The 25,566-nt window shown below is 48.5% G+C and overlaps 2 protein-coding genes across 2 annotated transcripts in view; one reads left to right on the top strand and one right to left on the bottom strand.

Moving 5' to 3' along the window:
- The window catches only part of CACNA2D4 (calcium voltage-gated channel auxiliary subunit alpha2delta 4), a gene marked incomplete at both ends in the record, with an annotated part of 131,319 nt that overhangs the window by 71,361 nt on the left and 34,392 nt on the right, over positions 1-25,566 (top strand). The gene's annotated exons all lie outside the window — the stretch shown is intronic.
- On the bottom strand, positions 10,038-16,638 carry LRTM2 (leucine rich repeats and transmembrane domains 2; the record flags this gene model as incomplete). Its single annotated transcript, XM_082003042.1, has 3 exons — positions 10,038-10,501; positions 12,239-12,829; positions 16,572-16,638. 3 exons carry the CDS (start codon positions 16,636-16,638, stop codon positions 10,047-10,049), a joined length of 1,113 nt encoding a protein of 370 aa, XP_081859168.1. The 3' UTR covers positions 10,038-10,046.

Raw genomic sequence — 25,566 nt, 5'->3', positions numbered from 1 at the left:
TGCCAGCTCTTTCCCCTCAGAAGACCTTTTTCTTCTCTTCCTTTCCCTCCCTGGGATACAGAAGTCCCACTCACAGGACCATAGTATAATTCCGGTTAGAAGGCACCTCAGGAGGTCTCTCTTCTGCTCAAAGCAGGGTCAACTGTGAGGACAGACCAGTTTGCTTAGAGCTTTATCACACTAATAGTCCCGGAAACATTTCTTGTTCCTCCTTAATGCTCTTACTCTGTGCTCTTGCTGTCTGTACCATGCAGAGGCTGTACTGATAGCCATTCTCTCTTTCTCTCCCTATCCTTGCACTTTATGAGGACTATCAGCAAATCGTCACGGCTCACCAGGGACTGTGGAGGTGCTGAATACTGGGTGGTTTGCAGTGGGTATGGGCCCAGTGTTTGGTGGTGAGGCACAGAGGGTGTGAGAGGAAAGGAGAAGGTGGAAGGTGGTTGTCCTGCTTCAGCCTGTGGGGGAGCTTGGCTGGGAGCCCTGGGAAGTGCCAGGCTTTCCCAAGGCAAGGGAAAGGAGATGTGTCTGCAGGGGATGATAGGCAAGGTGTGGACTACACTGTTGCCCAGGGTGTGTGTGGGGGATGGCCTGCTGCTGGCTCTCGGCACTGCTTTCACAGGCAGCAGTGCAAAGTCTAGAGTGTGGGGAGGGAGCAGTTTGGCTTTCGGGGACAGCGTGGAGCCCACATTTCTGGGAGGAGTCAGTAAATGGCAGTGCCTGATTCTGTTGCCTTCCATCTGTCTGCCACCACAGGCGACTGCTTAGGCTGCTTCAGCTGGCTCTGCGGAGAGCTTATGTGGAATGGAAAAAGAACAGACAGCAAAGCAAGCTGTGCCTTACAGGTCAGGAAATGTAAGGATAAAGTGATGTTTGCTTACAAATCAAGCTGAGTTAGACCTTGCAAAGAAGATTAAAACAAACAGCAAAAGGTTCTTCAGCTGTTTGGGAAAAAAGAGAGGAAGTGGGACCACTTCTGGGCACTAAGAGTGAAGTCAAGATCAAGGAGTCTCTAGTCTGAGCCAAAACCAAAGAGGACTCTGCACCCAAGTTATTGATAAGGACAGCAATATTGTCCTTGAGGAAAGAAAAGAGCTAACTACTGGGAATAAGCAGCTCAAGCTGCTTAGTGCACTCACAGTGCTGGGCCTGGGTGCTCTCTGGCCCCGGGAGAGCTGGTAAGTGGAAACATAGGCTTATAGCAAGGGTTTTTTTATCAACTTTGCCCACAGTGATGACTCCTTGCAGGCTGGAAAAGTGAAAATTCTGCAGTTAGTTACGGTTAATAAAGGGGGAGAAATAAGTTTGTCAGTCTCAGACCTGTAACGTTTGTAGTGCTTTAGAGGAAATCTTGAAGGAAAGTATAATTATTATCAAGAGGTTAGGGGAAAAGAGAGTCAGGTGATAGGAGTTTATCAATGCTAGATCATACCAGACTAACCCAATAGCTTCCTTTCAGATGGTTGTTTTCCTGGAAAGGAAAGAAATTTCAAAGGTGTCATCTCTGTATTTCAGTAAAGCACTTGCCAAGTAAGAACCAGTAAGTTGAATTGGAGCAGATCAGGAAAAGTAGAGGAGGTATAAGGGACAGGGAGGTAGAAGTTAGTCTGGGATGATGGCAGCAGCAAGATCACCTATCAAAGTCTAGCAGAAGGTTACTTGTAGCACTCCACCATGGTCAGCCATGGGATTAGTCCTTGCTAACATTAACCTGAGACCGACACAGATAGCAATATGTAGTGAGGAAATGTCCTGATGATTCAACGCTAGAAGGCATCGCTAGTACAGGGAAGGACCAGGATAGCATAGAGAAAGCCTTATTTGACCTTGGCAGGAGTACCAGAAACAGAATGAATTTCAGTAGTATGACAGACAAGGTCATATGCTTGAGAACTAATATTATAAGTCTTCTGTAAGCTGGGAACTCTCTGAGATCTGGAAGAGAGCACAGCAAGCAGGACCAGAGGCATTCCTTGTCTTCTGGGAACTGTTAGGCCTGTTTTGCCAAGTCTCAGTGAGGATCCTCAGTGTAGGCTGTGTTGCCTCCTGATGCCCAGATAAAATTCAGGGAACCTTTGTCTGCCAAGTTCAGCCCTGAGATCCTTGCCAAAAGGTAGCCGGGTAGACTCAACGGAACCACATGGAAGCAAGGCTTCAGCAGATAGGATTGCTGTAATAAATGTGTCTTGGAGGAAATATTTAAACTAAAGGACACAGCTTGTATGAAGCCAGTGTAGTATATGGGCCATCAAAATATTTAAAGTGCAAAACTAGAAGAGGGTTTCTAGCCATTAGGGTAATGTAGCTTCAGCTGGAATCTGAGGTAAAAAGGCAAATGGGTTTAAGCTGGAGCTTGAAAAGTCTGTAAGAATGTGGTGGTGCCTTGAAGAGAAAGAGATAAGACTCTGCTAGCCTGCAGCCCCTTCTCCATCACCAGGCACCAGCCAAAGTCCCTTGTCTCACCGTGCCACAGTACAACTACCAGCAAGCGAGCGAGCTGCAGGGCAGTCACTCAGGGCACTCCCCCTTCACCTCTGCACTCCTTTTGGATACAAGGCTGGGCCTTTTACCATATAATTCACAGACTCCATGATTTGAGTCATGACTGGAGAAAAATATGCTTGTTAGTGCAGCTGAAAGCCCCAGCACAGCACCTGGAACACCACAAGTTAGGGCTGACCCAAGCCCCTCTGTCAGCCTTTGACAGCATAGTGGTTTCTCTTGATTGATTTGGTTTTTGTGAAGTAAAGAGGAGTGAGCAGAGAAGCCCCTGCTCATGATAACAAGCTTTTAAAAAGCAGATGGGGGTGTGGGGGGCGGCATGGTTTGTGTCAGCTGAGAAGTGACAGTTGAGGAGATCAGAGAAGGGAGAACCTGAAAAGCAGCTGGTCAGAGGCAGTCGCTGAAAAGGGGATGATCACTCACAAGAGGATGAGAATTAGGGGGAGAGAGACAGAATAACTGGGGAATCAAAGACGTTTATGTCCGGTGGGAGAGATGTGAAAGATAACCGTATGAGACCATGAGTGGATGAGAAAGTAGAGATTGCTAGAAGGGGACCATCAGTTTAAATAAAGGGCTAGATTTTTCTCTTCCCAAGAATTGCATAAATCTGGAAACTCTTGTTTAAAACCCAGTGAATTTATGCTACTATAAAGGTGGTTATGAGTGGGATCAAAACTCGTTTCCCATAATCTGGCTCCCTCATAATGACTTGTAGGGTTTTACCCTAGGGTTTCCATATGCCTCTCTCTTTAAAGTAAGAAAAATGCTCACACAGCCTAGCCAGTGTGTTGTGAGATGTGATTGGTGGCGAGGTGTAGGGAAAGATGATATTTACCATTGTATGGCAATAGTCAGGTAACACGTACAATACAGAGCACAGATTTTTATGGATGAGGAGCATACTTTTAAAAGGAGGAGGAAAAATTGGAAAGAGTGTGACAAAATGCTACAGTGCTGCTCCAGAGGTGAGGAAATGCTTTACAGCGAAAGACTTAATGAACTCAATCTGCTTATCTTATCAAAAAGAGGACTGAGAGGTGATTTGATTAGAGTATAAAGTACCTTCACAGGGAGAGATACTGGTTACTGAATGTTTTTTTAATCTAGAGGACAGAAGCATAACAAAAACCTATGAGTTTTTGTTGTGAAACAAAAAGTGAAACCAAACAGATTCAAATGAGATATTAAGCATGAATACTAACAGTGAGAATGAATAGTTATTGTAGTAAGGTACCGTGGGAAAAGGTTTTTTTTCCCTCTCTTGAATGTTTTCAAATCCAAGGTAGATGCCTTTCTGGAAAACTCACCTTAGCTGCATGTAAGCACTCACTGTTGGACTTTCTTTATTTTCTGTTTCATAAGCTAAACAGATTGAGCTCTTTAAATCTTTCACAGCAAGGCATTTTCTGCCACCCAGAAATGATGTTTGTGATTCTTTTCTGCACACTTCCCAAGTAGCGTGCGATACGCAGAAGGTCAGACTGGATGATCTAAAGTCCCTTCTGGCCTTTATACTCTCTGAATCTCTGCCTCTGTGAATTCATTAATGTTTGCAAGCTCCCAGATTGCTGCCAAAGGCAAGCACTATAGAAATGCAAAGCATTGTTGTTACTCTGGATATTTCCCTTGAGCTTTATGCAGAGCTGGGTGAATATCTCAGTGTATCGTCTGTGCGTATTTCCTCAAACGAAATACCTGCATTTGTCGCTCGTTCGGTGCCCTTTACGAGTTGATTTTCTGCAGCTATTCAAACAAACAAGGTTATTCCCAAGTTAGGACACAGAAAAAGCAAATGTGAAGGGTCAAATCTCAACTTGGAGCCCCAAGCAAAGAGCTGCAGATTGTTGTCCTGGTCCAGAAGCTCCACGCAAGGCAGAGTTATTCTTAGCGTTACGCTCTGCCTTCTCCTTGGCTCCAGGTGCCCTGCACATGGCCTCTGCCTGGCTGCAGCACAGTGCCACCGTGGGAAGGAGAGGTCTAGCCCCTGTTGGTTGCTTCTCCCTCACCTTCTAAAGGGAGAAAAGCTGTGAGGATGCTACCTTGTCCCCAGATTTCCAGGGCTGCTACTGATGTGGGGTGCTCACCAAAATGACACGGGAAATTTTTATTTACTTTCATTCCGTTCTGTAACTGTGCTTATCAGGGAATGCTTATTTTTTTGTCTGTATTGTACAGTGTTTGCAGAGGGAAGGCTTTTCTATCCTCAGAAATCCCATGCTAGGACTTGCTTTTATCTAATCAGAGGATAGAAGCTAAACCTCTGACCTGTGCTTCCAATCAGTACTAGCAAACGCTGTTCAAGCCAGCACAGCAAGCTGCACATGAACAAGATAGTGAGGAGGAATTCTATTTTATATATTTTACATGTATTACGTAATTATGCATTTATATGTATGGAGTGATATGTGTGTGTGAGTAGATATGTATACAGGACAAATACATTTGCCAAATGAAAGATGATCAAATTGCAGAAAATCATAGCCTGCTCCCAGATAATTCATGAACTGAAAAAACCTAGAGTCATCGGATGAGTGTGTTGGCTTTGGTTATTTTCTGCTCTACATTTCTGGTATTATATGAACTGCTTAGTAGTATCTGTGTGCACTCCTCTACCTACATGGCAAAATTAGATTAAACTATGTGCCATAAACACCATACTGGTAAACAATAATGGTGATTCTGTCATGGCACATACCTTTTCAGCAGAACAGCAGCCTCAGCTCTTATTGGATTATCTGGGCTCTTCTCCCAGTTTCTCTCTGAAGATCAGACGGAGTGTAACAGGGTGGCCGAGTATAACAGTGCAAGTAAGATGGCACAGGGTTTGCTTGTGGCGGGGTTTATCATCTTTTATGGTTCCACGCGCCTCAAGATGAGCTTTTTCTCACAGGAAGAGAACGTGGTGACTTATGTATTCGTAGCACCGAAAGTTGACAAGGGGGAAATTTAAACTTGTTAGCTGTGTGTGATCGACCTAGCCAGTGAACAGCTGGTGGAGGGACACCCCGTTTTAGCTCTAGGGGTGACAGCTGGTGTACTTAGGGGTTTAGACAGTAATTTCCATTCATTTCAAAATAACGTTGCTCAGGAGGGTCAGGAATCTGGAGATGTAGGAACCCATAGCTCACTATTTGTTACTGTAAGTTGTAGTGAACATTATGCTCTAATTAAAAAAAAAAAAAAAAGCTTTTGGAATCAAATTTGACCTGAATATAACTCCATTGGCTTCTGCGTTCTTACACTAGGGATTAATTTGGCCCTTTCTACTTTTATGTAATGAGCTGATTGCCACAGTATCTTATCCTTGTTACACAAGCGCCCTTGGTCTGGCCGTGTCCCTGGAGCACTGTGTGTGTGTGTGTGTTTCTAGATCTAGGGTCTCACCTTGACTGACTGCGTATGTAGTCCTACAGCCTCACCCCAACTACAGGTATGTGCTTGCCTAGGACTTACACTGATACAGTGTATGTACGTGTATGTATGTGCGTGTTCATTCCAAGTTCAAACAGTATGTACAAACAAGCATACACATATGAGGGCATTCAGGGGCTTTTTCGTTTGGCTGGCTGTATCCCTGCAGTGTGTGCTTTTGCAGGGGGTAGAGGAGAGAGGGAAGGTTACTATCAGAGATCTCATTTAAACAAGAAGGAGCATAGGAAAATACATTCTTTATTATTCTTCTGTAACAACAAGCCAGAAATATAATATACCTTTAAAAATGTTCTGTCTCATGCCAAAGAAACCTCCATTCAATCCTTTTAGAAAACCTTGTTGCTCTCCCTCGAACAGTAACAAAAAGAGAAAGAAATTACAAGTGCCATCTGTTCCCTGCAAGAAATGTGCCTGCCTGTACCACAGGTGGGTGTGTGGGGAAGGGGAGCGGGAGGAACAGAAGGGGTGTTTCTGGTGGCCCTGACAGCCCCAGCATTGCCCTGGCACGTGTTGGGCCTGCCTGCCCCAGAAGACCATTTCCTGAGGGCAGGCACCTGCGTGTGGCATTGGTACACCTGCCTGCCCCAAAGGCTGCGTTCAGGGGGATTCCAGCCATGCCTCGCCATGCCAGCAGGGAGAACGGGAGCCCCTGTCCCCACACACCAGAGCAACCCGTTGCCTGGTTGCACAAGGAGTCTCGTGCTGTGTCCAGCATCCCACAGGACAGCTTCATTTCTGGCCACGCGGGGTACGACGTTCCCTAAGAGTGCCTGTGGACAGTGCCGCAGCTCAGTCGCACTAGGACAGCCTGTTTTCCAGGTGTGCTAGGGATCAGAGTAAGACCCTCTTTGCAAGCAGTGGTATAAAGAGGGCATTTCCCAGTGAACCCTGTTAATCTGCTCTACGTGGAAGAGGACAGGTCCTTGTCCTGCCAAGCACAGTATTTGCTTTCCAGTGGGACTCCCCATAGTAGCCAGCCTTCGTGTTTCTCAGCAACTCTCTTTTCTCCCCTTTCTCGTCTTCTCCTTTCCTGGGTGGGTTTCTAAACATAGCAGTCCCTTGTCTAGGGTTGAGATGGAGCCAGACTTTCTGCCTTTATAAATGAAAACAAAAAGGAAAGGATGGGCAAGGTCATCATCAGCCCCACAACACAAGATATAGAAAATATTATTAGCAACAAAGAAAAATTGGTCAGGGCAGGAGGGCGTCACAGGGAAGGTGCAGGGAAAGGAGGATTTCCACCCCTCCAATCCCTGCATTGTCCCCTGCCTCCCTCCCATTTATTTTATCTCTAGTCTATCCCCTTAAAAACAATCTCTCACTCTCTTGCTCACTCTCACACACACACACACGCACACACACACACATATATAGATCCCATTTGTTTTGTGCAATGTTTCACCATTATTTGATGCAAGTAAAATATAGATCTTTAAATGTACCGCTCTGACTCAAGTCCGATTTCAAGTATGATTGCGGAGTCCAGTATGGTAAAGGGAGAAGTTCCTCTGAGAGGGAGGTTGGGGAGAGGTTTGGATCCAGCAAGGCAGAGTCTAGTCCTGGCTTGCTGGGAATGTGGAGCAGCAGTAACACACATACAGAGTCTGCAGTGCACCAGTTCCACTCTTCAGAGCAGGCTATGGTTGCAGCAGATGGGGTGGCTGGAGCAGCTATACAGTGCATGGGAGAAGAGTCCTTCCTCCTCACATCTTGCCAGCCCCCCTCCTCCTCTTCTTCCCCACAAGCAGTGTGCTGGGAGTGAGGGTACAATGTGTGCACACATCTGTGGGTGGACTGTTTCTCCCAGTCCTTCTTCCAGGGAAGGCTGGTCTTCTGCTTTCTGAAGAACATCCTTCCCTGTCCCACGCATCCCTGTGTCAAAGGGAAGTCATGCTAAAACAGTCCAGAGCATCCTGTCTCTTTGCCTCTGGTGTCCTTGGGTAGGCCAGGAGGGAGTTTGCCACTCCAGGCTTTGATTAAAGCCTTGGCCCTCTGTGCCCATGGGTCAGTACAACCACCTGTCAGGGACCGGGAAGGGCTGAGGAGCCAGCGTACATCGCTTCCACAGGGATCCAGCAGCAGTGGGCAGGAGGGCTGTGAGATGTCCAAAGGCATTGGGATCCGGCTGGAGCAGGGGGAAGAGGTGACATGCCCTCGCAGGGTCCACCTGCGGCGCGTGCTGGGCTCTGGACACAGGTTGCTAGCGAAACACTCTCAAAGCTGGGCTGGCTGCCAGCTTGTTTCCTGATGGCAGGGATCACACCATCGACAGGCACTGCGGATGCACGACCTCCGGTGTCATCTTCCTCGCCCAGGAATACCCACTGTGGCGGGTTAGAGCAGGTTACCATGGCAATGTGTGCTCTCCCCTGGAGACAGCATTTTATCCCACTTCCAGTGATACAAAACGAGTCCTTATGTCGAGTTCCTTTCATTTTGTTTCCCCTCTCACTTTTTTTTTTTTTTTACTCCTGTTAGGTCAGAAAGAGCTAAGACTAATAGGAGGCACTGCACAGATTTAAAATCTGGTTGGGGGAAGTCACCCCACGTGACAGTGGCAGTGTGGGCAGTTGGGGGTATGGGCACACTCACGTGCAGCCGTGGATTGGATGGTGGTGAGGGGAACGTATGCGGGCTGTGCTGCCTACCGTGCTGGACCCTTCCTGGGCTCTCCCACCTGTGCCATGCTGTGGTCCAGGTTTCAGCCTTCAGCTCAAGACCCTCCAGAACTGTGCCCCTTCTCTTCAGTCGCCTCAGCTGTATAACCCTACTCCATACACCGTGCTTGCCCCTCTGCCAGCCATGCCAGCTCTTGGGCTGTGTGTCTTCTTCTCCCGCCACCTTCACCTAGGCTCACACTACTCCTCAGCATGGCTTATGCTACCAATGCTGGTAAGCTACCTCCTCCTCTAGTGTTTCTTGATGACCCACTTCTGCTCTGCCAATCAAGCGTTTCCAAATGGCGGCTTCATATCCTTACCCTCTCCATTTATCACAGAAAACGTAAAATAGATAACAAGAATGCATCTTATTTTTTTCATGCTGTGTACTTATTTCCACAGACTCATGCTGTGACCTTCATAACTTTGCCTCCCTCTGTCCTCTCCTGCCCATTTCCACTGGCTCTGCACTATGGCTGTGATGTTTTTGTTAGCTCCTCGGTGGCAGGGTGCATGTATTTTGTCTGAAGCAGAAGGTGCTATGCACTGTTATGATGAGAGCAAGGTAAAGTGGCTGAATGTATTCAGGGCTGCACGCAGAGGGCAGGTCAGCATGGGCACGTGTGGCTCTGCATGCACAGATGGGATGCCTGGGTGTCTGGAGCTGGGGCTGACTGCGTGTGTGTGTTGGGATCAGAATGAGTTGGGGGGGGGTATACAGGAGGACAGCTCTGTATCTGTGCACCTATAGCAGATGACATGTGTGAGTGAAAGCTTGCAGATTTGGACTCGGCCAGGAGCAAAAAGAGGGACACTCTGCTCCCTGGCAGCGTGTTAGAGTGATACAGGTATCTTTCCACCTCTGAAAACGAGAAGGGAAATCTCCCCCTGACTGTTGTCATCCCCTAGGGACCTTCCCTCCTTTCTAATGTGCTCTCAGCAGCACTGACTTGTAGGGTGGGCAGCAACTTGCTGTCACACAACAGTAGTGACCCTAACAGCGAGGCATGGACATTTATGTTGTCCTGCTCCTCACATAAGCTTTCACAGAGCTGCTCTCTGTTTGCAGAGAGCTCTTGACAGGATACAGGACAACTCAGAACCAAAGCTGAAAGGATGACACAGGTTCCCAGAAGGTGCCAGCTGCCTCCACAGCAGGCATGTGAGGAAGCTCTGTGCAAGGGCATGAGGCACAGCAAGCACTCAAGGTCTGACTCTACTTTATTTGTCTGGGAGGGCCCAAGGGTGAAAGGGCACAAAATGGGCCTGGGGCAGAGGAACAGGAATTGAGCCAGGTGCCCTGACCCCCCAGAAGCATGTTGCACTACTTGGGCGAGTGGAGCAATAGCACAGTCTGTCTGTCTGGGAAGATGTATTTTGGGAAGACCCCATGCTTGACTGCTCTCAGGTACCTTTGTTCATTGCTGTCCCTTCCTTCCTAGAAGAGTTTCATGCAACAGAAGAGATTTGTTTTTGCTCTTCATGTTCACCTTCTGTGTCACCCATGAGTGGCTGCCTCTTCTTCAGCTCCCGGTGGTACTTGGCCATAAGGGAGGCATAGATGCAACCATAAGCAGCTGCCACCACCATCATGATGCAAACAATGCCGCAAACCACCCCTGCAATGATCACAGTGCCAATAGCCCGGCGCACGCTCACAGGCCTATATCGCTGTTTCTGAGGGCATCCCACACTGGGCTCCACTTCTGTTTCTGGGCCCGATTTAGATTTGGAAGGAGCTGGGCTTCCTTTAGTGCAGGGTGGGCCAGTATTGTCCAGCACGGTAGAGCTGTTCTCATCATCCAGCTGGGAGCAGTAGTTAAACATCTCCATGGGCACCATTCGCATATCCTTCCCTTTCAGCTCCTTGGGCAGGGTACATGCCAGCTGGTCGATTTTCCCACCTGTCCCAATAAAGATAACAGGAGTGAACCACAGCTTCATCCCGATACAGTGACAGCAGAGCTAGATCCTCAGGTGGGGTAAGTTCCTATGACTCCATTCACCTCTGCTAAGTATTTGCCCTACAGAAGTCAGGCATAGCAGCATTATGGTTATCAAGTGGGGAACTGCTTTATTATAGCAGTGGGGTCATAAAATCCAGTCCCTCATGTGTGAACGCATTGCTGAGTAGGAGAGTATTCAAGAGAGCCTGCCAGATCCTCAGTGCTTGTCAAAGGTGGAGGGAAGGAGTAACGTCTGCACTTCCATGCACCAGGCAGGAGGGGCACATGTGGTATCCTTTAAAATGATTGTTTTGCCTAACTTGGAGACATGTTGCATGCCTTAGCCCTCCACAGCTGGAACAGCTTCAACCATGGCAGCTGGCTGGTATGCTTCTGCCTAGGTTGGATTTGACAGTAGAGCTCATGGTGCGTGATATTTGCATAGACATCTTTCAGGCCAAGACATGAAAGCCCTCTGAAACCATCTATTAAGTCAGCCTCATACTGCTTAGTGAGTTATGTAAGTGTCAATAGAACCATTTTAGAAAAGGAGAAGTTAAAGCAAAAAGATGGGACCAGGCTGTATCTATCTTCTCAAAATAACAACACACAGTCCCATCTTCTAACAACTAATTCATCCCCCCTCTGTGAAAATAGTGACAGATGTTGAAACAAATGCTTGAGCGAGTTTGGGCAATTTCTTTGGAAGGGGAAAAAAAGCAAGATTCATTCCCTGTGCTTTCCATCGACTCTGCTATATGGGAGTCAAGAAAGAAACCGGAAAAAAACCCACCAAGATGAAAGTGGCACTCGTATGCTTGTTTGATTCTGCTCACACAAATGCATATTTCAGACTGCAGTGTAGCCATAGGCGTAGATAATCTCTTTGCAGCATGGCTGTGATCAGCAGGGATGTGACAGCTGACTGTTGCTATCCGCATGATTTGAGACCCTTTCCTACTCATTGGTTCCAGTGACAGAAGGTCAAGCCTTCAATCGTCATTCCTGTAAAATGTGCCATCTTTCTTTGAGTTGCAGCTCCTGAAAGCGTGTCATCCAGCCTTCTGTATTTCAAGGAAAAGCTGGAAATACAAACTTGTCAAAAACTGCTTGGTTTGAAATTACAAGTTTAGAGCCAGTCTGACTTGGGGCCTGGCTTGTTAATTTGAGCTTTAGTTTGTGTTTGCCAATATTAGTTGCAGTATTTTCCTAAGTGGCATGGTTTCCTATGGTTCTTTTGTTGAAAGCAAACCTGGTGCTTTACAGCCAAATCTGGCTTTTAGTTCTCCTGTCTTAAGAAAGAGAACGGGACGGTTATTTTCAAGCGTGAAAAGCATTTCTTCTCTTTAGGCAGAAGGGGTGAGGGGAACTCATAATCCTAAAAATTTTGATGTTCTTTCCTCTCCCAAGAAAAAAAAAGTAATCTTTTAGATTAGAAACAAAACAAGGAAATAGGAGATCTGGGGCTGCAGAGGAATCCTCAGCCTGGCAGTGCTCCTCTATGAAGGTGAGGTGGCACTAAACTGTTTCTTAGCATTGCAGCACGGTCCTCATGCTCCTTGACTAAGATCTGGCATCCAGGTCAGCCTGATCTGCCAGATGTATCTGCTCGTGTTTCTTCCCCACCTGCCTCTGTCTGCCTTTCCATGGAAGACCAGCACTTCTGCACTTGGCTCCCACTGCGCGAGCACCTACCTCTGTAGGAGAACCACTCCATCCAGTGCTTGAAGTCTCGGAGGTTGCAGTCGCATTCCCAGGGGTTATCCCCAACTTGGAGGTGCTGCAGGCTGGTTAGAGGTTCAAAGGTCACCCTGTCCAGGCTCTGCAGGCGATTGGACCTGAGAGAGAGGGAGCGGAGAGCAGGCAGGTCGTCAAAGATGCCCGAGGGTATCTGGGCCAGGCCGTTGACGGAGAGATCCAGCTGGCGCAGCAGGGCTGTGTGTTGTAGAAGGTCCTTGTCCAAGGCCCTGATGCTGTTGTTCCTCAGCTGGAGCTCCGTGAGGTTCCCCAGATCACTGAAGATGTTCTGAGGGAGCTGGTCCAAGAAGTTGTTGGATAGATCCAGCCTCTGTAGGGCAGACAGGTTGGAAAACACTGCTCCCGGCAGGATGCTGAGTTTGTTGTTGAGAAAGAGGAAGGTCCTGGTGTTTGTGGGGATGTCTGAGGGGATGGAAGAGAGGCCCAGGCCACTACAGTCCACTTCCAGGTTGCCACTGTTACACTTGCAGGAGGAAGGACAAGCAAAGAAGGACTCGGCAGCACACAGCGACAGCCAACAGCCAAGCACTGGTAGGTGAAAAGCAGGGGAGAGAGAGTGCATGTATTAGAGCAATGCTGTCCCATCCTCACCCGTCACCACCTTGAGCACAGCAATGGCTACAATGGGATCCTCACAACGGGACTCTTCGCCGCAATGCCCTGCAGTGCCATGAGCTTCCTCACAGCTACATCTCTTTGCTGCTGGCCTGCACCCTGCCAGCATGACTTTCCTCTTAGCCTTTTTTTTCATGAGCAAGCAAGTAAATAGTCTTCCAGTTTCACAAGGAAGTTAAAACAGTGCATCCCAGAGGACTTTGCTGCCAGATACTAGAGCACTGGAACCTGTCAGAGGAGAATGGAGCAGAACGTGGTGGGAGGTGTCACCTCTGATAAAGGACAGGTGTCTTTCAACCCTCTAAACAGTCAGGGTTGAAAGAGAAGGGACTGGTATATATTTAAGAAGCTCTATTTTTTCAGAAATAGACATGTTAGTGGAAAGCTTTTAAGAAAAATGAAACCAAAACAACTTACATCTCAGTTGTGCTCCTAGTCTTTGTGATGGATCAGACTCAAGTCTAAGTTAGCCTCTAAATCAGGGTATCGTTTGCTTTCCATATCCACAGTGTGTTGCATGGGCCTTGTGGCAAGAGACTTTTCTATTAATTAGATACCATTACAAAGGGATGAACAAGAAAGCTGTTAAAAAGTAACAAAGAGCCCCTAAGCCACTGGACATCTAATACTTGCCATTGCTCTCAAAATAGTTTCTGCATCCCACAGCAATAGACCCACAAGTATCTCCTCTGACCAAAATTGCCCGTAGCAATGGAGACCAAGAAAAAAATTGCAGGTTGGTAGTTGAAGAAAGGGGTGTTAGGAAAAGGGTTAGCACACATCCCCTTTCTCCTGCAGTGTCTCAAAGGTAAAGTCAGGCAATCCACAAACCAGCATTTTTTAGAGCACTGTTGTGGATCACCATTGAAGACATGGCTCCACATCCTGTAAGTGGCGTCAGGGCACTAGTTACCAACCCTCCCTGGGAGCCAGTGGCTTTTAAAACTCTCATTTCTGTGACAAAGAAGCATCAGCAACAGCAAAGCAAGCTTTGTGCTGCCTGTCATTAGAGGAGTGGGAGTTATGTTTAAGCAGACAATGTAAAACATTTGCATCCTTCATCCTAATTCCTTTTGTGGAATTGAGATTAGTTTCTTCAATGTGGGAAGCAAATTCAGCTCCCTCACTGTTTTTTAAGGTGACAAGTTTGAGCATTTGACTAAAACTGAAGCAGGTTTATCTGTGCGTCATGCCCTGTGCTCTCCCTTTCTCACTTTTCTTCAGAGAAGGCAGTCACTTGGGGTTGGTAAAGTCTTTTTAGGGGTGAATGGTAGCTAAAGTGGATACATTTATTGTCTCGCCATTCTCTTCTGGACTGGAAAACAGATTCTTCTGTCCTGCTTTTTTCCAAAGAACCAACAAGCAGGTGGTTTGTTTCTTATCCCCAAAGGAATTGTGAAATTGCCGCAGAAGAGGGAGCTGGTGGAGACCCAGGCTCTGGAGATGCTCTGCCTGGAACAGCTCTGCAGTCAGCCATGCTCTTCCTCTCTTCCCTCGCACACTCTCTCCAGAGTTTAGTCTGACCCATAGCCCATTTTTTTATATCAATTTGGCTTCTGTCAGCGATGCTGCCTTCATACTCGAAACCTGTCATCCTGCATAGGCCTGTCTTGTGTTCCCAGCGATCCTTGTGAGAATTGGCAAATTTGTGGACTGGTAGCCTAAGGAGAACTACACAGTTTGGATCCTAAGCTATATGACTTTATTAAGGACCAAGGGATAAGTGTTCAGAGAGAACATCTCAGCTCTTTTTTATTTCATCAATCTTTCACAGTTCCTTCAAGAATTTTTGTTTTTGTCCTACAGTTAAAATCTCAGGTGTACATCAGTCCAGGCTGTGCTAATCTGTGTGCGCTTTTAATGATAATTATGGATCCTTACAGTGAAATACAAGAGAGAGATTCACTCTGAGTACCTCTGTGCTTTCTTGTCATGCAAAGGTCGGGATCCACAGTGGAGATTGCCTTGAAAAGAGATCATAGCTTGTGGACTAGCGCAGTGCAGCTACTGTCTGTCTGTCTGATATTTAATTCCATTCAGAATACATCGCACTCTTGTTGTAGGGAGAGAATTAAAAGAATGGGAGCTAGAGTGAGGAAGGGAGAAAGCCATGAGTCACTCAAGTAACCCCATCTTTTCCTGGATGCTTAACAAAGGTACAGTATTAATAACAGATTGACAGCTGTGATGATGAGATAACACTTAGCTGCTTTGTACACCGCGAAAGGCAAGAGCAGACCGTGTGTAATGCTATACAGGTGGCATTCTGTTCAGGGCTTATCTCTCAAAATGCCTACCCACCACTGGCTCCAACTGGGTGGCTGTGGGGTTCCACCAGTATGTATGCTGGCAGTGGCTGGTAGGAACGAAGTCTCAGGCAGCTGGCTGTGGTTATGTTCAGGAACTGGATTTATGCCAAGTCTCTGCAGCCATGTAAGATGTGCCAAAAAATGTCTTGTTGTTACCCATATATTGCTTTGTGCTCTTGGAAATATTTTATTAAAAATCATAGAGAGAAGGCCTGATTTTATTTTCAGTCCCTGTAAGAGGTGCTTTCATTAGGATGTGAGCTGAGACCAAGGAATTCATTGCACTGGTTAGGATGTAGCTCTACAGGGAAGAGAGGCAGGGAAAGCAATAGGCAGACCTTGAAGCTGTCTTCCAGCCCTACAGAAGGATGAGTAGTATGTGTTTTTGTGTTAGGGGAAGATGAAGTTACTTTGAGGGGTGTTTGGTGACTCTAGTAGGTGGCAGAAAGCTGATCCAGGTATATCAGATTAAGTCAAGACTCAGTAGCATTCATTATAAATAATTTATACAGCAGTCTAGTCTCTGAGGGTGGATTACAAAGATGTCTGTTTTCTGGAGAAGGAAATAATTCCCCCAGCTTCTTACAGTGGCAGCCCCAAATTTGATCGGGGGGCAGGAACAAGGGAAACCACAGACCTGCTCGGTGCCTGGGCATGCAGTAGTGATGGACACTCTCCAAGTGCGCCCTTTTCTCTGCTGTGGTCCCCAGATGCTTCTCTGAAGCGCAGGGACATTCCCTGAAGCCCCACATTGCCCCGGCAATCTCTACTCTGCACTCAGGGATACAGCAGCAGATGCCTCGGTCCGCTGGGAAGATGCACAGGCTGAACTTTTAACAATTTACTTTACAAGAGATCTTCTTTATTTACTCCTTGATTGTCACTACGTGTGGCAGTGCCCAGTAGGAGAATTCTGCATTCACATCCTGCATTCCCTTCTGAAATCGGTCAGGACTTCTGCTGTGAAGAGCTGGGAGCCTTTCTCAGCAACCTATGTATAAACCCCAACCATAGAGAGGAGTCTGCAGCTTACAGGATGCCGATCTGAGAAATGTTCAGGGTGGATCTTTGTGTGGTGGTATCTGTCTCGCTGTTTGTCACCTGCCAGGCCCACTGGAATTTGGAAGCAATCACACTGGCTGTCCCACTTTAAGCCCATCTTCAGCTTTAGAGTCTCATTCTCCCTCCCAGCTAGCCTGGCCTCTAAAGGAATCAGGAATTAGTTCAAACATCTCCATTCTTAGCTGTCCCTCTCCCCTATTCTTAACCCTGATGCGACCTATTTTCTTTCCACTCCCTTGACAAACAGGATCATCGTACTTAGTACCTGAGTAGGCATTACTTACGACAAGCCTCTTGCCACCTCATGAGGAACCTGCTCCTCCACCGGTGGCCAGCAGTTGTAGGCAGCATTATTGTCTTCTCCAGCGTGTCTTCACATCCACCAGCCAGCCTGGCACACAGCCCCAAAGGGAAGAGGAATGACCTTGTAGTCTGCCTGCCGGGTCCTGGAGGGGGAAGAGCAAAGCGGAGCGGGTGAGATTCAGTTCCCTGGGTTAGCAGGACGCAGAGTGTTGCCCTTTTCCCCTCCCCAACTAGAGTTTTGCCTTCGAGGCGTCAGCTCCGTTTTGGAGTGAGGGGTGGAGGATGTTTCGGGAGGCGCAGCATGACAAAGGCACATCGTTAATTCACTTTGAACCTCTCACCTAAGTGCCGCAGAGATGAGCCTGTGCTCGAGTAGCCTGCTATGGTAGCTACATTAGCCTCACGGCCAAGGTTAACCGGATGAATTGCTGAGGTGGCCCTGCCAGAGCAGCAGGCTCCAGCTCATTCCCTCTCGCCTCCACACAGGCTGGTACCACCTGTGCACCCTCTCCCTGACGCACGGCTCGGGCTCACTGAGGTCTGGGCACCAGCGGCTGCCAAGCTGGTTCTCCCCACCCTGTGTTCACTACCAGCGCTTCCCTTCTGTTTCAAGGTAAAATGGATGTGGTGGCTAGAGCGGGGCTGAGCCGAGCACAGCTTCAGCTTGGGGATTTCACACTGCAGCAACTGCAGCGGTTGAAGAGCGAGCGAGCCTCGGAGGAGAAGGGAGGACCTGGAGCGGGGGAGACTGAGTGGGAGTGTTGAAAAGAGAGGAATTACATCTTAATTAGAAGAAGGAAAAATGCTCAGTCTAATTAGAAACCCAAAGACCATAAACTCTCCCCTGACGATAAGTGACTGACAACAGGTTCCAACTTCCCTCCCGCTTACCTTTTGGATACAGGCAAGCAGGAGAAGGGGAAACACCAGGGACCCTCCTGTCCCCCTGCTTCCTCTCTGATGTGCCACCCACAGTTGCAGCAGCAGTTAGATGGACACATTTCAACCAGCGTACAGAAATAAACCATCCTCCATCCCCTCTGAGGAGCTCTGACAATATCTACAGCTGTTATTTTAGCTGGGCGCTGCGCTCCCACCGGGACACTCTCCCCACACACGTGCCAGCAGCTTCCCCTCCCCCAGGCTCCCATGACTGATTTATTTTATATGGGAATGTAAACCACCAGGAAATATTTAAATTAGCAACTCAATGAGAAAGATGAGCAGGTTCAGTGCCTGGACTAGTACATTTTGCAAGGCTATTTAGATCATTTACCCAAATGCCAATGCACCAAATAGATGAATACCCTTCAGGGCACTGAAACCAATCCAACCTTCACCCGCTGCAGCCCCCCCGTCCCCAAACCGAGCTGGAGCCCTTTCCCTGCAGTCCCTGCTGAAGGAGAAGCCACAACAAATAGCTGTCCCCATTCGGTGCTTGCACTTGCCCTGGCTGAGGAGGAGACTTTCAGCCTCCCCCATATCAATGTCTCCGTCCTAAATGCCACCCCCTGAAGCTCCTGTCCCCGGCTGTCGGTATCGACAAGGAGGATGAAAAGCCGCAAGCACTTACCTGGAGGGGCTCTGCCTGCAGCCACTTCCACCTGACTCCCCAGGCACTGCCCAATTACAGCCTCTTCCTTCCCTCTCCCTCCTTGACTTTCACTCCCCAGCAGCAGGCTTTCCGTGTGCTCTATTTAACTCCCTACAGCACAGGAATGAACGGCAGAGTTAAGCTGACAGGCACAGAGCCTTATCTGCTTGCTGGATAGCGGGAGTCGATCAGCTCCAAATCCCGTTGCCGAACGATTGCGTCCTTGCTCTCAGCATCAGGGGCTGCCTGCCATGCTCTGTCTTTCCCTCTTCCCCACCTTCACTCCATCTAACTTTGTCAGGGTTATAGATAGCTCTGTTCCTTGCGCTCTTGCCTTTTGGCTCTGTTTTGTAACACCCCATCTGTATCAGCTGGCTTGGCTCCAAGCAGGGGGGCTAAGCTTTTTTAAAAAAAAAAAAAAAAATACACAAAACAAAACCCAAGCAGCTTCCTTGGGTGCTTCGTGACACAGCTTCCCTCAGCGGTCACCCCTCAGCCCAGGCCCCCGTTCAGGCCATGGGCTGGTGTCCCCCTCATCCTTCTTGCTGCACTGTGCAATTCAGCCACACCATCCCCAGGCGACTGGGGGGCTGGAGCAGGACCAGCATACCCGGGCGCGAGGATGGTGATGGGGTTGGGGTTTCTACCCGTAGCTCCTTCTGCTCTGGCAGGGAAAGTCCAGCTCATGCACTGTTTTCTGGTACCTCACGGGCGCCTCTTCCTCTCAGGCAGCGCCAAGGCTCAAGCACAGAGCACAGGGTGGGAGGAGCAGCCGTGTATAAATAAGCCCTTTCCCTATGTTTAGAATTTATTACAGTGCATAGCGATTAACACCTGTTCAGGCTTTAATGCTGTCTCCTGCGCTGCAACACGCACAAAGATGGAGGCGCCTTGATAAACCCAAGATTATTTTAAAAGCATGCCACATAAACACAACACTCCCAGCCCCACAGATAGCAGCCACCCTTTGTGCACTCGTACACAGGTTTCTAAGACTTAAAAGCAGCTATCTTCATGTATGTATGCAGATACAGTCGCCAATCTAGCTTACATGTACAAGTGTGTGCACAGAGTTGGGCTCGCACGTGTACCCGGAACTCTTCCGTGACCCATATTTATCGACATCCATGTCTTGTGCAAAACTGCCTGCTTCTCCAAGCATAACATGCTCAGGTGGCAGAGCAGTAGATTTGGAATAGGTAGAGGTTCCTGACTGCTGAAGTGCAAGGGGCAATGAGCTTCTGCATTTATAACTTGAAGTAGTATGTTTATGGAGAAATTTTGATTCCAAGGATCCAGAGAAACCCAGTTTCTCCCACACATCTATTGCCCATAAGCACGTTAGACCCCTAGTGATTAATATTCTGCGGCCAGGAGAGAGCAAGGAGGCAGAGAGGATTTTTGAGAGTTTCTTTTTTAAAGATTTTCTCTGACTTGTCTTGAATTCTGATGTAATTAGCTGTTTTGCTGTGGCCCAAGAGATGCCTTCTGTTCTGCAGAGCACCAGGCCAGCTGCACTCACTGCCAGTGCAGCACTGGGAACCCTTTAGTCCTGGGGCAGCTAGCACCTGCCCACACCTCAAGGCTCTCCAGAGCACCACCAAATCTGTCTGTCTGCTTTCAGCCTGACAGCCGGGGACTTTTCCAGCAGCAAGGACTCTGCCAGACCTAGGAGTGCCCCCCATACACCCCCAGCCCAAGAGGAGAGGCACCGTGCCATGCGTTCAGAACTGGGTTTGGGGGCTCCAGGCTGATCTGCATTGCTGGAGCTCGGAATGCTCTGAAGTCACCCAAGGGCCCCACAAACCAGGCATTAGTCTTTCTTCCAGGCTTACTAGATGGTTCCTTCTCCCTGGAGCAACATGTCATCTGAATGCCCTGTGATCCATGGGACATGGTGTCCAGAGCTTTCTTCCACGTGCTTCGAGTTGAATCTCTTTTCCAGATTCTGGAGAAATTAACAGAGTAGCCTGTGGGGGTGGTGGTGGCCTTTTCTTCTTGCCGTTTGATATAGGACAGTAAAAGGCAACTTTTTCAGTTTCAGCTCAAAGCAACAGAATGAAATCATTCATTTCTGGCCCATGGGCTCCAGTGGCCAAAAATACACTGAGCTGAAGTGCCACTGGACATTTGGCCTGCTGTCAGACTCTAGAGGACTCTCTAATGAGGATTCCCCTAATTAGCTTGAACAGGGAACTTTACTGCTGGGGGCGAGGGGTGTTCTGAGGAGATTGTAATGACTCTGCAGCACTTGCCAGGGCATAAGAGCTACAGCAGGCACTACCACTGTCTTGTGCTTCCCTTCTCCCTGCCCAGACACCAGTAATGTTTGCAGTATCACTGTAAAGCCTTAGCTTCCATAAGTCAGGTCCCAAGGAGCACACTGTGAGGGTGGGAAGGGTTTCAGTTTACTGCATCCACATACTGTTTTAGTAACACTTCCAAATTCTGTGGCACCTTCTATCCAAAGCTTTCCATCTGCTTTACCGATGGCTCTGACCATGGTTGTAGGTGGTGTTGTTATTTTGTATTTAATGAGCCCCAGAAGTAAGGCTGAGGTTGTAGCCAGTAGTGCCTCTGCTCTAGGCAGGTGGATAAAATCCCATTTTCCAGACGGGGACACTGAGGCTAGAGAGACAGGTGACTGTGTCACTAGGATAAGTTGCAGCCAGAAACAGAGCCCAGCAACCTCTGTCTCTGATTATCTCTCCTAGTCCTTTGCAATAACCCTTGGATCATGGCTGAGGGATCAGACTCCGTTAAGAGCCTGGCTTACGAGCACTGGCAGGGCATGTGGGTGACCTATATTACAAAAGGGTGGGTGACAGAGGCTGCAACAGATGCCAGCAATAAATTATCAGGAAATACATGCAGACATACATCCCTCCCCCACATTCTCCTTGCCAAGTGATGGCAAAGCCCCTTTCCCTTTTCCAATGCTGAATTGCTTTAGCCGTTATCAGAAGAGCAGCAGGGTGAGAGAGGCCATGGAGGATACATTAAGGAGATTATAATTTTTTTCCTCCCTTTTCTTGTTGCTTTTAGCATTCCTGTTTATTACCATCACCCAAAATGTAGGGGTACAGTGGTACCCCAGAGCCCAGTGATTAAAACATGTTGTTCTATGTTTGTTCCTTCATCAGCCCTGGGGGGAGAAGAGTTACTACACAGAGGGCAGGGAGATGCAGCAGCCATGGGGTCTGGTGACAGCAACTGCAAGTTCATGAAGTAACCTGGCTTATGAGTCCTAGTGGGGAATCGTGCTCCTGACAGTACCACAAGTGGGTTTAGATGGCATGGAGATGATGCCCATTCTTGGTCCCCCAACAGACCTAGGTCAGTTGAACAAATTATTGACCACAAGAGGTCTCAGTGGCAGCTCCTAATTTGTTGTTTATTTGGGCTGCAGAAGCACCCAGAGGTGGCAGCCAAGCTCAGCAGGAACGTAGAAACATACAGTGTGTATCGCTGCCCCAGGGAGCTTCTAAGCCAAGTAGCTAGGGGCTTCATTGCCAGCACTTGTTGATTTATTAACACATGTGTTCAGGATTCATTATTGTTGTCCTGTCACAATCAATGGAAAGCACATTTTTAATTCACACTAGAAACCCAGCTGCAGAAGAAATGGTTCCATCTGACTTGCAGTGATTGATCACAGCTAAGCAAAACACCTCATACAGAAAGCTGTAAAGTAAGTAGAAAGCATGCAAGTCCCATTCAGTATTGTAAGGGACTCTGCCACATTCCTGACTTGGTGTGAAAAAAAGCCTCACCCTATTCTCTGGGATGTGAAGAGGTCAAAAAGCTTCTGCTCTTTGAAAGGACAATGTGTAGGCACCTCTGAAATGCAAATGTGATTGATTGGTGTTAAAAAATTTTTCCTCCCCAAGCCCCTCCAAGAAAAACCAACTTTATCCCCATTTTATGGAGAGGTAAAACATGAGAGAGGGAAAAATGGCTGTTGAGTTTGGCTGGCTGAAATTTCAGCTGCCCAGCTCTTGCTACCTCATTGTGAGCCCCGTCACTCCCCATTCAAGATTTTGAAAGCTGCCAAGTGCAGTGCTTGCACTGGATCACTTGGGCTGGTAAATGCTCTCCTGTCCTGCAGAGATGATACATAGGGCTGATCAGTTGCACAGAATAAAGGAGTTTTGGACAGGCTTTCCCAAGGTTTCCTGATGGGCCTGTGGCAAAATCAGGAGAGAAGCCAGTTTTCTCAATTCCTCATCCTGTGCCTTAACCAGAACACATCATTTACATCCCAAGCCTCCCTGACCAACGTACAATAATGAGACCAGGATATGTTGGAGGGGCTGGCAATACCAAGGGCATCAGGCCTTCTTGAACCCTCTGAGAAAGCACAGACCATCTGAAGGGGAGACAGGGTGGATAGCACCGATGGGAAAGACCCGGATTGCTGTGAAGAAGTGGGATTCCTTGGGAGGCTGTGGAAGCAGGCGGGGAGACTGGGGGATATCCAACACGGGAGTGACAGGAAAGTCCCAGCACAGCGAGAGTGCGGCATATGGAGGAGGCCCAGAGCAGCAGCAGGAGGAGAGCTGAGGGGGCAGTTGACAGGAAGAAATCCAGCCTTGTGTGTGCCAGCATCTTCTCCGAGTATTATTGAACACGACAGACCACGTGCATGTTTCCTCCATGCAAAACGGAGGCAGATGAGAAGGGAAGCGGGTGAGGACGTGGGAGAGAGGCTCAGAGGAGGGACACGTGAGCTGGCTACCCAGTTTCCTCCTCTTTTTCTTGCCACATAGTGATGTTTTTGTTCTTCTCACACTGTTGGCAAAAATTGGTAACTGAGTGAGATGTGGAGGGGGGTTCTACATGAAGACTGAGATAACATTTTCTGATCCAGCCAGGAACAGTTGGCTGTGGGTGGTGGCTTGTCACCAGCCCTGCCAATTCTGATCCAGATCCCAGTTTTTCTCTTTCTCTCAGCTGTGGAGTGAAGAGCTGTCTCTACAACTTTAATTTCCTGCAGGGGTTAATCCCATGGTCAGTAGTAGCTCAGGCTCTTAATCCTTGCACTCAGCCCCACGACAGAAGGTCTGCGGCCGCTCCCAACCCGGCAGGTCTGAGGCAGGCACCCTCCTGCTCCCAGCTCCTCCATTGCACCCCGCGAGCATCCTCCAGCTCGCTGGCATTTAAAATGCCGCTGCCTCTTTCCTGCCAAGCCTGCCCCAGGGTTGTGGGTGGGTGGCACCCCCAGGGAGAGGGTCTGAGCAGAGAAGGCAGCTTGGTGGGAGAATCCTGGCTCTGTGGTCCTCATCCCCCTCCCCACCCCACGCACAGATATTTTCCACACTTCTTAGTTTGATGGTGCTCTGGATCCCAAAGTAATCTCTTTCTTGGTTTTATTCATGTGTTGTTCAAGAAGAAGGGTATGTATGGGCCCACATTTGTGAAGGATTCTCTGAGGGCTCCAGAAATCTTGAGATTACCCGATATCTTCCCTGGGTGTCTTATTAGGGGCAAAGGATGCAGCAGATCCATAAGAGGGAAGGTGCTAGCCTGTCTGAGACGAGACATACATTTACATGCCCAGAGTAGTAGATGGAGGTGCATGAATTTAGCAGCAAGATAGGTAGGAAAATACAAGTTTTTTTATCAATTTAAGCTGTCAGTTCACAGTTCTGTCCCTGGAGTGCTAGGCCAGATGTCTGTCGAACACTATGGCCAGCCTGCCAAATCAATGGGCTTCCAGATCAATACCAAGAAACTCCTGTTGTATCTTATGGAGGCCAAGGCACTTCAGCCTTATGCCTTTCTCCTTGTGCTTCCTCATTCCTAGAGTCAGGTGAGCTTCCGCAAGCGTAGGTGATCCCAGGAACACAAAGTGTCCCACACGTGGTTATTTGCCACCATTCATGTTTGCATTAGCCTAGGAAACGGTTTTGCCTTTTTTAATAGCCTGTAGTCTGAAATGCGCCAGGACCCCAAGCTCACTAACCTTCCTACTGCTTGACTCGTTGCTTTTGCTTCTGGTGGAGAGGCCAATGTGATGGAGAAGTGCTGCTACCTCTAAGCTGCTGAGTCTCTCCCCCTCTTTCTCACCCAGAACCTTGGCTGTGCTTCCCTGGCTGCCGGCCTCTCAGAATCAGACCCCTTGCTTGCTCCTTTGGCAGCTGGAGCAAGGAGGAGAGAGAGGAGGTAGAAAACACGGTGGAACAAGGGAAGAACTTCACTAATGTCTCACCTTGCAAGCCTGTGCCCCAGTGGGGCTTCACATGGGCAGGGATCATCCATGCGTGCACAGCGGTGGGGCAGAGCACAACATGCCACAGCAGTAAAAATCCTCTATGCTCCTATCGTCAAGAGATCGGTGGCCCAGCACGCACACAGCTCCTGGCAAACCTCCCAAGGAAAGGCTGACTCTCATTGTTCCCACACGATACATTTATACTGAACTCTGAAGGGGACCTTTTTCTGCCTGGGTTGCATAGATCTGTTTCACTTGGTCGCCGCTGTGGCACGAGGTCGGCAGTGCTGCCTGCTAGAGACAGCCTGGAGCTCTTCTTCCCCTTCCCCATCGCCCCCCATCACCTTCCCAGAGCATCCAAGAGGGGCATCCCTGCAAAATCAACACAAACTGCATGGGGTCCAGGCTGCTGCCTGCAGCTCCAGGGGTGCCTGGAGATCTCTGATCTGAGACATGCTTACACTCTTTACAAGCTGGGAATATTGCCCATAGCTCAACAAGATGTGGTGACAGTTCTCACAACCCAGAGCTCCAGCCAGGATCTTGGATGCATCTGGGTTAGCACACACATCACAGCCCCATGCTGCAGAGTTTGCTGAGGCTGGGGAAGGTCTTCGAATCTGGTATGACTTTAGTTTTCTGGAGGGTTGGCAGCCACAGAAGAGATACAGGCATGGCAACATTCACATCCCATCGAAATCACTAAATGCAAGTAGTGTGGAGAGCAGGGCCCACCTTCAGCTCCTCTACCCCCACACAAGGCACCTTGCAGCAAAATCGCAGCAGCAGCAGCATGCCCTGCTTTGGGAAGCACCGGCAGCAGAGAGCCTCACCAGGAGTGGAAAGAGAGACCAAGTGATGAGTGCTAAGTCAAGTTGCCTCTACCAGCTCCTCTCCAGAATCAGGATGTGGTCCTACTTTTTTATTCCTCGTGTGAGGGCATGGTCCATGGGGAAAGAAGCTTACGAGCTTCCCAGCCCCCTTGGAGCGAGGAGGAGCATGGTAGCAGGGTCTGTCTTTAAAGTAACATCCTTTACTCAGAGGCAGGTGTGAAGTTCAGACTTGTATGGCCCTGCTGTAAATTTAGGTCTCAGTCCTTCCTGTGGTGGGTGTGAGGAGTTGCAGTGTATAAATAATGGAAAGTCTTTTGTTCGCCCATTCATAAAAA

This window comes from Phaethon aethereus (genome assembly GCF_964289735.1).
Source record: "Phaethon aethereus genome assembly, chromosome: 1".
Taxonomy (NCBI): Eukaryota; Metazoa; Chordata; class Aves; order Phaethontiformes; family Phaethontidae; genus Phaethon; species Phaethon aethereus.
The sequence above is the reverse complement of the archived record's forward strand: the minus strand, read 5'-3'. Positions and strand labels throughout refer to the sequence as shown.